Source organism: Sceloporus occidentalis, unplaced genomic scaffold, assembly GCF_023333645.1.
Source record: "Sceloporus occidentalis isolate IW3139 unplaced genomic scaffold, rSceOcc1.0.p SCAF_1, whole genome shotgun sequence".
Lineage (NCBI taxonomy): Eukaryota > Metazoa > Chordata > Lepidosauria > Squamata > Phrynosomatidae > Sceloporus > Sceloporus occidentalis.
The window spans coordinates 37,698,730-37,717,649 of record NW_028316981.1 but is presented as its reverse complement, the minus strand read 5'-3'; the positions used below and the strand labels follow the sequence as shown (position 1 = coordinate 37,717,649).

At 38.9% G+C, this 18,920-nt stretch overlaps 1 protein-coding gene across 10 annotated transcripts in view; it reads left to right on the top strand.

The window, feature by feature from the left end:
- FOXP1 (forkhead box P1) overlaps positions 1 to 18,920 on the top strand; it is a 699,809-nt gene that overhangs the window by 638,865 nt on the left and 42,024 nt on the right. For all 10 annotated transcript variants that reach the window (XM_089519524.1, XM_089519514.1, XM_089519475.1 and 7 more), the window contains 2 exons: positions 1,451 to 1,538; positions 13,258 to 13,341. In XM_089519524.1, coding sequence (XP_089375650.1) covers positions 1,451 to 1,538; positions 13,258 to 13,341 — 172 coding nt within the window. The remainder of the gene's footprint in view (positions 1 to 1,450; positions 1,539 to 13,257; positions 13,342 to 18,920) is intronic.

Genomic DNA, 18,920 nt, shown 5'->3' with positions numbered 1-18,920 from the left:
ATTCCCTAGCATTGAGCCCAAGGCAGCTAAAGCAGTATCAAACTGGATTATTTCTGCACTGTGTTTTGGACTAGTGTTTAACAAAAGGTATATTCCACTAGTGTGAATGGTTGTGAATATTTGTGATCTTGGCAATGCTTTATTAAATGACCACACTGAATTTACATTGTTGGAAGCAACTACGTATAAGTAGATATTCTCATGGTAGCCTAGTTCTGATCTTACAATGAGACTATTCTCAGATATAAATTCATTGAAAATCCTTTGGATGAAATATGGGGCATCTTGAATGCAGAGATTAACAAATGACCAAATGCATCTGAGGAAGTAGACTTAAGTCTACGAAAGCTCATGCTGCCAATTTCATTCTTTCGGTTAGTCTCAATGGTGCCAGAAGATTTTTCTGCAAAGATTAACAACTGTAAATAGCTCCTAGTTTAGGTTAATAATACACCTAGTGGTTTGGGGTTCTTTACATATAACTGTAGTCCTATTAAACACAGCCACTAAAATCAATATGTTTACTATATAATGTGATTAGATTTGGGTGGTGCCTAATTTTTTGAAATTATGCTATTCATTGAGCAGAGTAATTCAGTGTAGAATGTCTGAATCAAAATGTTAAAAACTACACAAGTTACCATTGGAGAGCCAAGGGGGAATATGTGGGCAGAAGAGGTATAATAAAAAGAAAAGCTGTGTTCTCTTCCCAATGCTCTACTGCCATTGACTTCAGTGATGTTTGCTTTAGGAGTACACTAGAAAACTGGCTGTGGCTGCCCATATTCTGCCTGGGGGGAGAATCAAGCTCAAAGCTGTGCAAGTTGTATTAAGCACTTTGTGCCTTCTGCACTTTTGTTTTTGAGCTGCTTGAAATGGGTGTTCAAAATAAATGCCAAACCTGCATATGTGCGTTTTGGCATATGCATAATTTTAATGATGCCAAAAACCCACATGCCGGTACAGTATTAGTATTTGAGACACAAGACACTATTTACTTGGCTGAATTAGAAAACTGTAATTCAGGAGCGGAGACATTCATAATATGTATTCTAGCAATTTGCCTTTTTTCTTATTAGTACATAATTTGCTCTTGCTTCCCCGCTTCACATAATTCTGTTTTCTTCCCCCATTTTTGTATAATTATATTCATTTCCAACCATGCAAAATCATGTGATTGATAAATATAGTGATGATCTCCCACGTGTACCATTAAAAAAGTGCTCTAGCTCCATTTATTAATCACATTTTTATTTCTCATAAGTAGGGGAAAATACTTCTGCAAAGTTGTGTCTTTGAAATGAATAACCCAGGTTAGGATGCATTGTTTGAAGTAAGACAGATGCAAAAAATATATAACACTCAGGTGTCTTATTCACATTGGTACTCATTTCATTTACCTTTTTGCTTATCATTTTACTTAATGGGTTTTTTGTGTGTGTTGTTACAGACATCTCAACAGTGAGCATGCGCTGGACGATAGAAGTACAGCCCAATGTAGAGTACAAATGCAGGTTGTACAACAGTTAGAGCTGCAGGTAAAGACAATATTTTATATTAATTTTGCCTTAGCATAAATTGAGATGCAGGAAAATGAGTGTACCAGTTGAAATTGGGAGGGGGAGCGTTCAAAATTGGTCTAAAATGAGGTTTAAAATTATTACAGCTTGGAATCCTCTTTACTATAAGTAAGCAATACAATGTTGTAATTTTTAGTGAATATTTAATATGTCTTACACTTACAATTTGGTTTTGTTGAAAAATATGTATGTTTTATCCTGTTTAATTGTATCAAACTTTCGTAATCAGAAAACTAGCCAATGTTGTTTTTCAAACTTTCCCAAAATTCAATTAGAGATGGTCTGACTCATCAGCCTAGAGAAATCTTAACACACTCTCCCTTCGAATTCCCTTTCTCTCCCTCTTGCTCTCATGCACGTGCACACAGATGCACATACACATAAATACACATATGAGCAGATACATACATGCAGACAGATATACCCTAATATAAAACATGTAAAAAAGAAAGGAGGGGAAGAAATCTAGTAGCACCTTTAAGATATTGTGATTCATTTTAGCATGAACTGTTATGGATTTCAGTCTACTTCCAAGACATTGATGGAATGCAACATACAGCCAATATATATCAGTGCATCTGAAGATATGGATTTAAATCCACAAAACCACATGCTAAATCACTAGAATCTTAAAGATGCACTAGATTCCCCCCGCGTTCCTCTATATATGTGGAAACTGATTTATATTTACATGTTTTGTAATAGATTTGTGTGTGTGCTTGCTTGCTTATTTGTTTAGATAATAAAATTAGAGTTTATAAAGATGATCAGTTGCAATATTATTACAGCCCAATTATATACATATATTTCAAAATGCTTCCAAGTCTGTCTGTTTCTGCCTTAGCGTTCTGTGCGGATTGATGTACATTTCTACATTATATAGTCACCACTCCTTTAAAAAACCACCCTATTTTGTATGCAAGATAGTAATGTAGAGAGATATAGAAAGCCGTAGGCTAAGTACAGAAGATAATTACATTTGGAATTTTACTGAGTTAGTCATTTACAGCTTCAAATAGTTATACAGAAAAATCAGCAAAAACACACTTAAACTTTTTGTTGTTCTTTTTCCTGATAGCCATGACTTATATTTTTAAAATCTCTTTTATCCTCTTATCTCACAAATTAGACACTTTTTGTCCACATGTCCTTTTAAATTTCATTTTCTGTAAAACTTTGATCATGACGCCCTCTAACTATTGTGAAAAATATTTTAATACAATTTCTGTGAGAAAATGAAACACATAGGAATTATACACTTCAGCAAGACACATATCATGAAAAATGTGTCTTGAAAATATGAAAAATTAGGACTAGGTATTCCTTGCTGCTAGAAATACACATGGAATTTTGCTGATAAACACAGAGGACATCTTCTGTCAGGTAAATGCTTAATCCCAGTGCAATTTGAGAAAAGTAAATCTTCCCATTATGAAAAACCTCCAAATAAAAGAACTTCAGCAAAAGAATAGCTGTTTACAGGGACTGTAGAAGCTTCTTCCTTGGAAATGTTCAAGAAAAATCCACACACTCTAAAGCATTTGATCTGGCAGGTGTGTTGAGCCTTCTGCAGCTTGCCCAAGGTTCCCTTCATCAACTTTGTAGTTCAGAAATTAAGCATGAAGACGTACATGACAGCAGAAGTCCAGAGCAGTTATGGTAAGGAAGTGTGGCCTGAGTCAAGTGGTTTGTTTTCTGGAGCTCCCAGAGATCTGGGTTGAGAGGACTGGAGAAGTTCATCCAACCCATGAGCTGCAGATTCTTCATCCTTATGCTGTGGGACACCAAGCAGATGAGGATGAGATCATTATTTTCTTTCCACTATTTTAAATTAATAAGAATTGGGATGAAACAGATGAGAGATGCACCTTACTTCAAACATTGAGTGATAGTACTACTTTTGCAGGTTGTAAATGATCCCACCTTTTTTCTTAGATTGGGGCTCAAAGTGGCTTACAACAATTAAAAAAGACATTGGCCTGGAACAGATAGTCCAAATGAAGTGGCTTCCAGTCACTTTGGAGGCGTGATGTTCAAATGACACACACCTCCAGAGTGCCTCAACACTGCAACTGGTCATTTAGACGAGAGCAAAAAGAACCCAGAAATATCTGGCTCATAGCAGCATGCGTTGGGGCCAGCATCCGCAGCCCACTTTGACAGTGGGCCATGCGGTTGGCACAGTCCTGACCTGGTTCTGACCAGAGTGGACTTGGACTGCTCCTTCCCACCTGTCTGCTCCAGCCCATTTTTAAAATTCTACAAGATACAAAAGTTAAAACCAGATTAAAAAATTAAAACCAGATTAGAACATACGATCATTAAATACACACACACACACACACGTACACAGCACAATTAGTAATAGCAAGCAAGCACTTCACTTGTCACCATCAGCATCACGCTGTGTCTGTCATAATGATGAACGTTTCACCATAGCTATAGCAATGGATCAGAAATTGGCCTAGACAATGGGAAACAATGACTGTTCACTTGTAGCCACCCAGTCCAATGAATTGTGGTCTCATGAACAGAGGAGGAGCCGTGTCTCCCATGCAGTCCCTCCTCACTTGGCTTCTCCCTTCATTTCTTCATCCTCATGGCCTTGAATAAATATGTCCACATTTTTGCACAGGCATTGTGCAAAAGGTAGGTTTTCAGTTGCCTGTGTTACGTTAGAAAGAATCATAGAGTTGAAAGAGATCTCAAGGGCCATCCAGTCCAATCCCCTGTGATGCAGAAATACAGTCGAAGCACCCCTGATAGATGGCATCCATCCAGCCACTGATTAAAATCCTCCAAGGAAGGATACTCCATGGCATTATATTATCCTGTTGAACAGCTTTTACTGTCAGGACATTCTTCTTAATTTTGAGGGCGAATCTCTTTTCCTGTAGTTTGAATCTGTTGCTCTGGATTCTATTCTCTGGAAGTTCTTGTCATTTAATTGGTGCAAACCATATGGTTGATAAACAATTTAAAGAAATATTTATTCATTAGCGAGTTACAGACCGCCCATTTGGGGCGGTCTGTACCCGCCCCTTTCCCCGGTGTATCGGGGCCTCAGCTGTCAGAACGGCAGCCGCTGAGGCCCCGATCCGCCGCTTTTCAGGCTGCGGGGAAGCGGCAAAACGCCGCTTTTCAGGCTGCGGGGAAGCGGCAAAAGGGGTGTCCTTGGGGCTTCAAGCCCCAAAGACACCCTGCGGCGGCGGGGAGGAGGAGAAAGGGGCCGCTTGGCCCCTTTCTCCCTTGCTTTGCTGGGCGCAGCCGTCTGAAGGCTGCGCCCAGCAACGCAAAGTAGCGCCGCAAACCAGGAAGGAGCTCCGAAACGAAGCTCCTTCCTGGTCCACAGAAAGGGCGCACTAAGCGCCCTGGCGCAGACCGACGATGTCACATCCACGCCGCCCCGTATAGAGGCGGCGCGGTCGTGATGTCGTCATGGCGGCCCCCATGTGGAAGGGGAGCCGCCATTTTGTATGGACTCAGTCCATACTAGGGTTAGGAGGGTGCGGAAGCACCGCACCTTCCTAACCCTAGTACGGACTGACTCCGTACTTTCATGGCGGTGTGTAACCCGCCATTCTGTTTATTTTTCTTTTCACATTTTTATTGTAATGTGCAAATTCATTAACAATAAACATAATAAAATTTAACAAACAAGATAACAAATGGGATGCAGTCAGTGTGTAACAGTTCATCAATGAGAGGCTGAGCAAAGAATAACATTTGTCATGTTTCATAGTTTGGTATTAAGTGGAGAACATGTCCTTCCTAAAGGCCAGTGTGGAAAAGAGGTTCCACTGTTGTTGACTGAGGCCCTATACAGACCAGCACTTTGGGCTGGCATAGGGGCGGAGTTGGGGCATAGCGTCCCGTGGCACACACCAGGGACGTAGCCAGGATTTTGGGAAGGGGGGGTCCAGACTAAGTGCCACCATGAGGCTTGGGTGCAGCAGTGCGGCAGCACACACCATTCATTTTATCTAATGGAAGGGGGGGTCCAGACCCCAAGAACACCCCCCCCCTTGGCTACACCACGACTCTGCCCCCAGGGTGCCATGATGCTGCATGCCCCACTGCACTGCGTCACTGCACTCCTCCAGTGCTGCAAGCAAAATGTGATAATAGCTATGTTTTAAAGATTTATTATTGTCTGTAAACAGAAAGAGTAATTAAAAAATACTCCTGCAATAGTTCACATTTTGGTTTGTGGTGGCTGTTATTTGATCCACTATTAGAGATCATTATTTTCTTTCCACTATTTTAAATTAATAAGAATTGGGATGAAACAGATGAGAGATGCACCTTACTTCAAACATTGATTGATAGTACTACTTTTGCAGGTTGTAAATGATAGTAGACTTTTTCAATATGCAAAACGGTGCCTATATAAGTTGTAACATAAATTTAACTAGAAATTATTTTAAATTTAATCAGTCATTTAATCATGTAAAAGCACGTGATTTTAAAATAATGAAATAGTATTTTTTTGGTTAACAGCAGTAGCCAACTTCTTTAAATATCCGTATGGCCACTCTTAGTCCAGTTACTAAAGTTGGCTCTCCCCAACAGCGGGCTTGCTTTCTACAGATTAGAGCATCTTTTTCCCAATCTTTTTAGCAGTCAGATTTACCATATATTCTTTCCAACCATAAGTAGATAATAACAACATCATCAATCTACAAATCCAGGAGTTATCAGTGTCCTGAAATCTTTTCTAGTATTTATTGAATTTACTATTACTAGTACTAATAGAGCCAGCTGCTAAATCCTGAGATGATGTGGTATTGCCTGTCATACACACTGAGCAATTGGGCTGTTGTTTAGCTCCTATAAATTCCCCTTAAAATGCAGATAAAGAATAAATGTCACATAGTAATATAGTACTTCCGGCGCATCAATGCCTAAGACCTCCCATAGGTACACTTTGGTTTTTATTGCTATTTTCTGTGCAAATTTCTGTTCAAATTCATGGCTGGAGGAGTCTGTTTATAACTCCTCCCTAGAATCTGCTAAAGCAAAAGGGATCCATTTAAAACAGGGATTGGCAACTTTAGTACATCCAGTTTTCTGCCCTTCAAGAGTGCAAAGAATGCCAAAAAAAGGGAAAGGAAAAAAACCCAACTGGAAGTAGGCAAAAAAGTCAATTTTTAGTTTTAAAAAATGAGTGCTTTTTGATGTTAAATAGAACTGGGTGGCCCCACAACCTACTTAAAAGGTATATGGTCACTCTTGGAGGTTTCCAGAATTTCACCCTCAAGAAATATGGCAGCTATACTGCCCATTGCTGATTTCAAACAAATACACGTGTATCATATTTTGCTTATTCACTGTTGACTTTTGGGTCAAAGCCCCAGTACTTAAAAGGTGAATCCTCTATTGAAACCTTTTTTATCATGAAAATGAAGATATTGCCAGTAACCATCTGTCCTCACATAGCATTTTTCATCAGACCACAGGAAGCTGATTTATACTAGGTTGGATTGTTTGTTTATCCAGCTCAGTACTGTTTTATCTGATGCTCTAACAGTGGGGTCTCCAGGGTCTTTAACTGTTTTCCCCATCACCATCATGATGCTTTTAACAGAAGATGTCAGGAACTGAATTTGGGGCATGCAAAACATTCCCCACCACCAAGCTGTGGCCCCTTTTCTTAACTGTTTTTATTTCCTAAGGGTATCTTGGATGTACCTAAAAGGTATGTTGGATGTACCTAAATGATCTAAGGTACATTGGATGTATGTAAAGGTGGGGAGCTATAGATAAGTGGTAGAGCAATGTTTTGCATGCAGATCCCGCTAGATAGCTGGCATCTCCAAGTAGAACAAAAAAAAAAAAAAAGTCTGAAACACAGGAAAGTTGCTTCCTGTCAATGAAGACAATTCTAAGCTAGATGATCTGGTTCAATTAAAAGCAAATCTTAGCTCTCAAAACTGTTAAACCCATTTATGACAATCTTTCATCTCTGGATCATGATGAAACAGCTCTAGATTCTTGCTCCAAATGCCTAGTATAAGAGTTTGGGGTGTTTTTTTTACACATTTCTTCATGGAATTAATTTTTGTGTAAACTAAAGAAAGCATGACAAATGAAGATGCAGACAAAACTCTGTTCCCTACAATGCGTGTTGGGGAATGAAGGCTATGCTTAGTTTCATGTTTCAGAGAGCCTCTGCGCAGTGACGAGTCAATATATTTAATTATTGAAAAAATAGATACATACAGGTTTGTAATACATTTTGATGTAAAGTATGATGTAAATGGGCTGGGGAAATTCTTGTGAGAAAAAATTGGCTGCAGATATGCCAGGGAATCAGGCCAGTGGCTTGCAGATTAGGCACAATCTGCAAATGTGTGTTGTGTGTATATGTTTGTCTCACACACAGTGTCCTTAAAGCAAATCATTAGTAAGCAAATGTAATTCCCCCCACCATACCATTAGGCAGCTAGTTCGTCAAGACCTTGGGAGCCCTTTTTGGTGCCATACTGATGAGAGCTTGCTCTGTTACCATGGCCTTGTGACTCCTTCTGAGTGATCTAACTGAACAGCGGGGAGTTGCTAATGGACTTATGGGTTCATATTGGTTGCAATTTCTGACCTACAGAAAATCAACCAAAAGAATCCCCTGATATTTCACTTTCTGTTTCCTGCTTGGAAACCAGAAAGTTTCTTATATTTCATTTAGTTTTTTATCCTCAGTACAAACTATTTTTCCATAATTGAATATATTGGCCCTATACAGACAGGCCAAAATAAAGCTGCTTCGGGTCACTTTGGAGGTATGCTGTTTACATGATGCATGCGTTCCAAGAGTCCGGAAGCTGCACCAAAGCTGTGCACCAGTCCTTAGGACTGGATCATGGCTTTGGTGCGGCTTTTGGGCTCTTAATATGCATGAATTATTTAAACAGAATACTTCCAAAGTGACTCGAAGCAGCTTTATTTTGGCCTGTCTGTATAGGGCCATTGACTCTGAAAATCTGTACTCCTATTTTGTGTTTGATATAACATCTACCTATTGGTAACTGCCATAGAGATGTAGCTGCTGGATTTTTTTAAGGTGATTACATGTGACAAGACTTAGAATAGTAATAGAGATGGGACTGAAAGAATAATTAGGACTGAATTGCAATATCACGATTACATTGTGTCCAGCTGGTTAAAGAATGGGTTTTTTAATGTACCTTTATAGCACTGAAACAAACTGAGACATGTACAATTAATAATGTATATATTTGTTTGTGTCAAAAGATGTACATTTCTGCTTGGGGATTAGAATCGTTCTATATCTATAGGGACATAATTCTTCACTTGTTTAATTCTCAAAGCAAGAAGTAATTTTGCAATTTTCTTACTGCTGCAAGAATGTGTTCGAAAACTGCACACTTTGTAGTTTGTGATTCATTCAGTGCAAAATTCACACATGGCCTTTTGCAGAAGAAGCAGCACATGGTTTTGCACAAGAAAAGGGTGTTTCTTGTTTAGAAAAGCCACTTTCTTGTGTCAAAAAGTAAATTTTGTCCGTAATTTTAAAATGCAAAGGTTCTCATCAATCTAGGGAGAATATCACATGGGGGAAAATCAGGGGATTAAAAGGGCATTTTCCCAGGAAAGTCACACAGTCGCAGCAAAGGTTTTCACACATGTCGCAATCTTAAGAGGACTTATCCTAGGAAGAACCAGGAATGCTCCAGCAACAAACCATTCATAGGGAAATCCTGTGAATGGTTTGTTGCTAGAGCATTCCTGGTTATTTCTGGGATAAGTTCTCTTAGATCACAGTGTCATCTGAAAATGTTTGCCGTGACCATGTGACTTTCCCGGGGAAATGTCTTTTTAATCCCCTGATTTTTCCTGTGTGATAGTCTCCTAGGTTTCTTCTTTGCAGGGTTTCCTTACACAAAAAACATATGGGGGGGGGGGGGTTTCCAGTCATTTTAAAAAACATTTTTGAACATGTTTTCCACTCCTAATCTTAAAATTATATTTAACGTGCTGACTGATTAGACAAAAAAAATACATGAACAAGGGAGATGTGGTGTTAAGCCCAAAGAGATAAGATTGGATGTAAACTCAGATGCGGTGTCAATTCCATAATGTCTAAACTGGCCACATTGTACACCAAAAATTCAACTCATATGATCTTCTTACCAGATTATACATGTATGGAATATTACTGTGCAGGATAGTCTAAATTAGCATACGTAGGTCCTTATATAAAATGGCCACACAAAAAAAAAAGGTTTGATTTTGGAATTTATATTATTTTAAAATATTTTCAAGTCTTGAATGGTTGAATTCATACATAAAAAATCCATGGCTATTGGAGACTGACTGTAAGTAAATAATATTTCAGGAATTCTCAGAAGAGTATGCTAACTCTCCATCTTGAAAAAGGCCCTTTCAGCTGTTTTTGAGTGCAAAATAGTGTTTGCAGCCTGTTAGTACCCACACTGTCATTTTCCCTAAGCGACACCATCATTGCCATTGTTATTACCATCATCATCACTCTTACCAGCTTAGTTTGGAAATGGAGGAGGTGAGACACAGAGGTGAGAGGCAGGGCAAAGGGCTGACCAAGTGATTAGTCATTGCAAAGTAGTGACAAGGCACAAGGAGAATCCATGGCATTGTTTTCTGTGCCCATCATGCTGCCACATATACACATTAAGAATAAAAAAGTGAAATTCACTAAAGACAAATGTAAACATTTACACTGATACCACAAAAAAACAAAATGCAGACTTATAGGATGGGGATTTATTTTGCTCTGCAGTGTAGTTTCCAAACTGAGGAAAGTCATGCCTCATCTACAGTAGTGCATTCAGTTTTGGGCACCTCATTTTATGCCTGATTTTAAGAAGAACAAGGATGATAAAGTGCCTCAAGGGCTGTCACAGAGGAGAGAGGGCACAGCTGTTTTCTGCTGCCCCAGATGGTAGGACCAGGTCTAATGGTTTGAAGTTACAAGAGGGAAGATTTCACTTGAACATTAGAAGGAACTTTTTAACAGTATGAGTAGTTTGGCAATGGAACCAATTGCCTAGAGAAGTTGTGAGGTCTCCTTCCTTTGGACATCTTCAAAAAGGCTGGACAGCTACCTGCTGGGGAACCTATGAAGCCCCTTCCGACTCTGTGGTTCTGTGATTAAACAGTTTTCTCTGTGTCTTTTTTCAACCTCCCTCCTTATTTCTCCGATACACACAGAAGTTGGAAGTCTGGGATTTTTTTTAATCCAATAGTTAGGGAAATGTGTAGTTATCCAAACATTATTGGGTCACATTTTTGATAATCATTGGCTATTGCACATGCTGGCTAGGAGCATGCCCTCAAATTTGGATCGTCTGTCATCCTGTATCTTCTGCAATCTTGTATTTTCAGCTGCTTTTAAAATGTCCCAGTTTCTAGTACATAGTACAAAAGTAGTTTGTAAGTTAACTCAGCAGGGCAGAGTTGGTGGAATCATTCCCATCATTGCACAACCAAACAGCTGCAGCCTCTCCTAGCATGTGTATTCTTCCTCATTCTTTTTGCCACCATTACCAAACTCTGATGTTGCTTGGCCACATGTGTCCCAGTTTTCATCTGTAAAATTTTGTAGGTAGGTAGACTAATGGACTTTGAGTTCAACATCTATCTAGGGCATTGCAGTTTCTCCAACCCTAGTGTCAGTGCAAGCCAATTTCAGGGGTTTGTGGCCTCACACAAAATTATATGGGCAAAAATTCAATTATTAGTCCCAAGTAGAGTAGACCCATTCAGTGGGAGTTGTATGTTGAATTGGCCTTCAGCCAATGATTTCGATAGTACTTATGCAGTTGGGGCTATCAGATGGATTTACAGCTACATTATCAACATTTTCTTGCCATTCTCTGAAACAACAGGAGCTAGAAACTATTTGAACAAAGCTTTGGACAGACATTTAAATGAAAGTTCCTAATGAGACCTAGTCCTGCTGATGACTCCTTCATGTCTGGAGGTGCTTTTGTTAAAGCCCCAGAGCTTGAGAAAGTTGTCCAGTAGGCAGTATTAAAAGCTCCCTTTTTGTTTTTATAAAAACATTTAAATGTTAGTTTTCTGTGTGCCTTTTGTAGTATTTCCTTGGAGTCCTGGTGGCTGGCATAACTTAGGTGGCAACAGTGACAGAGGTAGCAACAGAGATAAAATGACCACAGGAACAGAGAGTTGGCATTGTAATTTGCCTCTGTCAAGAGACAAAGCTGCCCTGCCAGTTCCCAAGTTGATCAGGAGCTGGCAGGGCAGCTTTCTCTGGTGATGGATATGGCTTTCTCTTCCATCTCTCCCATACTGATGCTCACAGTTCCAAAAAATGCCTTAAACTGGCATAAAAGAGCATTACACCAATGTAAGCCACTTAGAGTATTCTGCCCATAGTCATGAAGTCTTAATTCATATTGAAACAGATGAGTCACTAGAATGTTTTTATTTAAATTAGGTTTGTATCCTACTGTTTTTAAAATCAATGTTTTATTTGTTTTAGTTACCTATTTTAAAACATATCTTTTGTCACATTAATTACTTTGACCTCTTGGAACGTGGTGTAAAATGTTCAACACAAATATATCTCCCAGTTTTTTAATAGTCTGAATGCATAGTTTACAATACAGGCAATTCAAAAGCACACTGGTTGTGACAGCAATTCTACACCAGGGATCCTAGCTATATTTGGCATTCTGGATTTGCTATCCAAAGATCAGCCAGGAGAAACATATCACCAAACCATGCCAACTATCTTAAGATTTTCAATTATTTTTATATAAACAATATCTAGTCAACAATAAAGAGTAAAAGTTATAACAAAAAAACCCACCTGTAACCTGGAATATAACTAACCTGTCGGTTGCATGTAAAGGAAAACAAGGGAAGCCTCCTCTTCTCTATCTGTCTGTCTCTCCCCCTCCCTTCCTTTCCCATCCCATTCATAGTTAAATATTTTGTATAGTTCCTGCTCTATGCACCTTTGGTAATTGTTTTTATTCTAGAGCTGAAAATATCATTTTAGCAGCATGTGTTTCATTCTGCAAGAACAAGGGGATGGGGGGGATGAGGAAGAAAAGGTATGAGCAGTGTTGCCAATTTCTGGAGTATTCCCCGGAATCAGGAGAATTTAATTTCTTTCCGGGGATTTTGACTGAATAATAATAATAATTAATATTGGGGAATTCCGGGGATTTTAGATTTTGGTAAAACATTCCGGGGAATATCTTTGAGGATTGTTGGCAACACTGGTTATGAGGGGGAAAGGATTTTCTCACGCTGCCCTTATTTTAAGTACTAAATCAAGAAAAAGGTGCTTCTTTAGCTATGCCATTATTCTTTCTCCTTTGCCTCCTGACAACAGATTTGGGTACGGTTGGTTAGTAAATATGATTCATTAAGGTCCTTTAGCTCTCAGTCCTGCAATGAACTCACTGGTGCCACCAGGTCTAGCACTGTTTCAGTCAAAAGCTAATGCATTTTGCTTTGCAAAAAGCTGATACCAAGCACCAAGGGTTCTGTTTCACTTTTTAGAGGGGGGAGGGGTTTTTCCAAACCACCAAGTAAGAGCATGTGCTTTTTTGTCATATGCCAGCCTTAATGCCAGGGCCTAATTAAAGAAGCACATTTCTAGATTCTGTTCAAAAAAGCAACTTTTAACATTTTCTTTCCTGTTCAGCTTGCAAAAGACAAAGAGCGCCTGCAAGCTATGATGACACACCTGCATGTGAAGTCAACTGAACCAAAAGCCACCCCTCAGCCTGTAAGTATCTGTTCAGATAAAACAAACTCCCACAACTATTTTATGTGCCATCTGAGAACCTAACTACAAGTGGAAACTATTTCAAAATAACCTTCTGAGTGGAGATCGGTGTTTCTCCTTTGCTGATAGGCCAGGAAGAATAACAATTTGAAATCTTTTTCTAGAAAAGTAACTATCAGTCTGTGTTGCAGCAAAAACCAAAGAGCCCCATGGGAGCATAAAGACTAACAAAATTTTATTGTAGTTGGTATATTCATAAGTGCATATCTTAAGAAGCATGCAGGAAGGTGTGTGTGTGTGTGTGTGTGTGTGTTCTGACTCTTGATAAGCTAAGCTAATTTTGTATTATTTTTGTTGCAGTCCAGTACCCACTTCTACCCCTTAAATTAATTTGATTTTACTACTGAGGCTGCATCTGCATTACAAAAATCCAAGTTGACACCACTTTCATCGTCATGGCTCAATTCATGGAATTTTGGGAATTGTAATTTGTTGTGGCACCAGAGATCTCGAACAGAGAAGGCTAAATGTCTCCCAGAACTACAATTCTCATAATTACATACCACTACGCTGTAGCAGTTAAAGTGGTATCAAACTGGATTATATCTGCAGTGCAGGTGAAGCCTGTTTAAACATGCATAGGATTGTGCTGTATATTTTTTTAAGTTGCACTTCACCATTGCAGTTGTTTACCTTTCTGCTCAGAAGTTTCACTGAGCTCAGTAGCACCTCATAGTCAGTGTACACTCTAATCTTAACTGGCAGAGATAAATATTGTGTGGGATAGACAACATGTTGTATAGAAGACAACCATCTAGAAAGGCATCCCCAATTTTTAAAACTCAGTTTTATACATAGTAATAAACATGATCATAATCATTTAACATTTATATACTATGTATCTTATTTCAGGTGATAAATGTTTTTGGAATTCATGCTATAATGCAGGGGAGGACAAATTTGGGCACCCAGATGTCGGACTATAGCTTGCACTGGCCCTCACCAACAGTTGTGCTGATGAGGGCCAGCAGGAATTGCAGGAAAATAATATCTTGATGGGTGATACATTTCCATTCCTGCTTTAAGGAATGCTTGAAGAAATCAGAACTATTTAACTAAGATGGTTTCTCAAGTCTAATAATACCTCAACACTTTCAAGTGTTTGAGCATCCTTTTTGTTTTCACTGAAAAAAAATTAAGTGTCAAGGCCAGAGAAGGACATATTCTGTGTTTTTAAAAAAATCTTGATGTATTCACAAGAAAATTGGCAATATGTGATGCTTCCCATAAACATGATCTTCCATGCATGGGAAGAAGTGAAGATTGTGCTCTTAATAGAAAGGTAACAGAATAGAAGTAAAGCACTTGTTCTGAAATAGGTCTTGCTGAAATATGCAGCTCTATTTATGTGAACAGAACATTGAGGAAAAGAAGATTAAAGGACATTGTGACAGTTCTTGAATATGCTAAAGGCTACTGTTAAAAGAGAAGGAGTCTGTCCATACTTTGAAACCTCAATTCTTTGTTCTGACTTCGAAGATATTTTCTTTTCCTTCCCGGTCTACAGGCATTTATTTTTCAGGGAACTTAAAAAAATACATTCTTTCCCAAGAAAATGGGTACAGACTGTATCATTGTTTTGTTTTTTTACCTCTCTAATGAATTCTGTTTCAAACATTAATTTCCCCCTGCCACCCGCACCTAGGCAGACTATCATATTTACTGGGTTAATAGTCTAATTCCTTTATTTATAGCAGGCCAGTAAGCCAAAACAAGTAAACCAGCGCTTTGCCATTATATGTTGCATTACTGCATATTGATTGTATGTACTATAATGTGTTTGTACTTATAGTTCATCAGTGCTCAATTATTTTGCATACAATTCAAAGTAAAATCAAATAAAGGTGATGTACTTTAAATCTTATGAATCTTAAAACCAAGGAGCATATCCCTCCCCCAATTTGCAATGATTACATAAAACAGTTAGGACTTCTGAAACATTTTGAGGAATAAAATCAACGTATCTTGCATTTAAGACTATGCTGTGTTTCCCTCTGTCGTTTTAGGATATGCCAGTGTAATTTTGATAGGTGAACTATCCCACCCTCGTTAAGATCAAACATTTTATTACAGTCCCTGATCTCTTCCACTCTGTTGGACTATCTCATTAAAGGATTTTCTTCAGAGTAGATTCTTTCTGACTGCTGCAAATAGCACAATAGTTCCTTAAGTATAATGCGTAACTAAGATATATCTTCTCCTTGTGTGCTGCCTTAAAGTAATTTCTCTCCATAGAAGTTTCATTTGCATAGGTTAATTCACATTTAAAAATCACTACACAATATATCTAAGATAAGCAAGGAACTATGGCCTGTTACAGACTGCCAAAATAAAGCTGCTTCGGGTCTCTTTGGAGGTATGCTATTTAAATGACGCATGGATCCTAAGAGTCCGGAGGTTGCGCCAAAGCCACACTGCATTCCTAAGCACTGGAGTGCAGCTTTAGTACAGCTTCCGGATTCTTAGGGTGCATGCATCATTTAAACAGCATACCTCCAAAGAGACCCAAAGCAGCTTTATTTTGGCAGTCTGTGGCGGGTTACAGACCACCATAAAGGATGTCCTTAGGACGTCCCATTTTGAAATAGGGGCATCTCTTCCAGACGCCCCTTACCCTATCACAGACAGAGTCTGTGACATATGGCGGCGGCCGTTCCACACGGCCGCCACCATTTTGATGTAGCGGACGCTCTGTGTCCGCACGTCGCGCAGCGGAAGCGACGCCGCAAGTGCGCCCTTTGGCACTTGCGGTGCCTCTTCCAGGGCCTGAGAAGGAGCGTGATTTCTGCGCTCCTTCTCTGCAGCGTCCGGGAGCCGCGCTGTTTAAAGGCTGCGGTTCCCAGACGCTGCAAGCGGAGGCGGAGCCAGACCGCCGCTTCTCAGTGGTCTGTAACCCGCCTGTAACAGGCCTATTTGAAGCTTTGTAGCTTTCTATTCCAATGCTGGGATCTTTCAGTATAGCTGAGTCCACATGCAACCCTGTCTTTTCTTTACAAGATGATAGAAGGGGTTGTGGAAGCAGCATGGTCTGAGATCAACCAGGATGTAGGTTTCCACCCTACATGCAAATTCTGTATAGGTGAGCCACAGCTACCAAAGTTGCAATTCACTGCTAAATGTCTGCTGGATATTTATTTGGAAAGATGTCTATTTCACTGGGTGTATTTCACTGGGCATCACGGTAAGTGTTCTGTCCCTGCAGACATTGGGCTCCAATTCCTATCAGCCTGACCCAGCATGGTCAATGGTCAGAAATTAGAGAGTTGTTGCATTACAATATATGAAGAGCACAGATTAAGAGTATTCAGAGAGTTGACCAGTAAACACAGGGATGAAAACCTGGGTGCTTTTGTAAATGAGTTCCAGAAATACCAGTTTGGGGTACTATCACACAGACAATAAACAGGAAAAGGGAGTAGGAAGAGAAAAAAACTGATCTAAGAAAAAGGGGAGGGAGGATGCACTGTCTTCATTAGTATTAAAAATGTTTTACATTCCGTAAAATTATAGCTTTGATGAGGACCTCCTACTAAATTTATTTTTAACTGCTCTATTGAAAATTCTGTACCACTAGTCAACATTATCTCTCAGTTGCTCAGCACAGTGTTTCTCTATTAAAAGAAATAGGCATGAATATTTTTGACTGAAAAATTAATAGCTTTTGAATTCATACACAGCAGGTTTTCTTTTCCAAAGAAGTCCAATATCGCTGCACAGCACTTGTATAACCATTTATTTAGAGTCCAAGTCAAACCTTTGACAGCTAGAGCAGTGTTACAAGCCAACATAAAGAACTCCAAGATGTAAACCAACAATAGGCAGTCTGTGTGAGGTTTGCCATTGTCAAATACATAGATTGTTTGGATTAGTTTATGTAAATGTACTGTTGTATTACCCTTTGAAAAAAAAAGATCACATTTGTGTATGAAAAGTGGTTTCGTTCACAGGCAGCATTATAAATTCCTTATCCTTTAACTTACATGTTAGAAGTAAAAATTGGTGCCTGACAGGCCTATATTGTGTGACACTCTGTTGTTGGATTGAAACAGCCTTCTTTTCATTTATTGAAATATAGAAAATTTTATTATAGATACCATCAGATAAATCAGAAATTATTAAAATATGTATAGGTGAAGCATTCGCAAATTAATTATAAAATGTAGGAATATAGTATTTTGCATATTGTACTCTCCCTGTAAAGGGGGGAAATAGCACTGGCATCACAGAGTCTATGCTAGATATCGTCCCTTTTAACTCAGCAGGATAGAACTTTGGTTAGAAGAGATCTGATGACCAGTACTGCAGTGCAAAGTATTCTTTACACTCAGTAATTAATTTTTCCTTTCTCCACATAATAGATGCAAGGTAAATGTTCAGTTTTACATTTTTGGTTCAGTCTTCACAAAAAAGTTACTGCTGAACCAAAGGAAGAAATAACAGACAGTTGAAGTTGTATCTTGTTAATGACTTGTACTGTGCATACATTAAAACAATCATAACCAGCTAAAAAAAAGTATGTGACTTTGGTGAACAATAAATGTTTTAGGTGAACATCATTCAAATGCCATTGGTGATTCTCATAGGTCTGTTATTTTACTCTTGTCTAGGTACATAAATTACTTCCATATTATGCTGAACTCTTTGATCAGTTCCCAATGCTCACAATGGATCAGGAATCCATTGAACCACACAGAGCAGCAACTTGTTAGATATAATCAGGAGAAGAAGCATGTAGGAGATTATTTCCTTAAAATAAGTGATCTCTTAGCAATGTTTTGGAATGACTGCATGTTTTTTGGGTATATCAGCCACTTGCTTAAGGTCTTTCTGGAAATGAATGGCATTCAAGAAAAATGTTTAATGCAAACATTTTACTTAATAAACAGTTGTTTCAAGGGTGTGTGTGTGTGTGTGTGTGTACACAATAAATCAGCATTTTGTGGCAGCAAAAAATGTCCAAATACATCTGCTGGGGTTTGGTTCCAGGAACCCCTGTAGATACCAAAATCCATGGATGCTTTAATGGCCCATTAAATAGAGTGGGATAGTAAAATGGAGTCCCTTATATAAAATGGCAAAATCAAGGTTTGTTTTTTGGATTACACACACACACACACACCATATATATTTGACTATACGTCGGCCTCATGTATAAGTTGAGGTCAACTTTTAGGGCCAGAATTGTGGATTTGTATTAGGCCTATGGATAAGTCGAGGGTCAGACTTACAAAGACAGCCTAGCTGGGGAGAGGTTCGGGACAAAATACTGTATTGACCCGTATATAAGTCAACCCAGGTTTTTGGGGTCAATTTTTGGACCTTAATTTTCAACTTATATGTTTTCGAGCCATGAATGATTGAATCCATAGATAAAGATTCCATAGATAAGGAGGGCTGACTAGTTAACAGAGGGCAAGGATATGCAGAGTAAGCTATATTGGTATGCTTGTGTGAAAAGGAGAATGGTCAGAATTGCCCTGGCCTGATTTTAAAATCAAATTGCAGGTGATAAATGACAG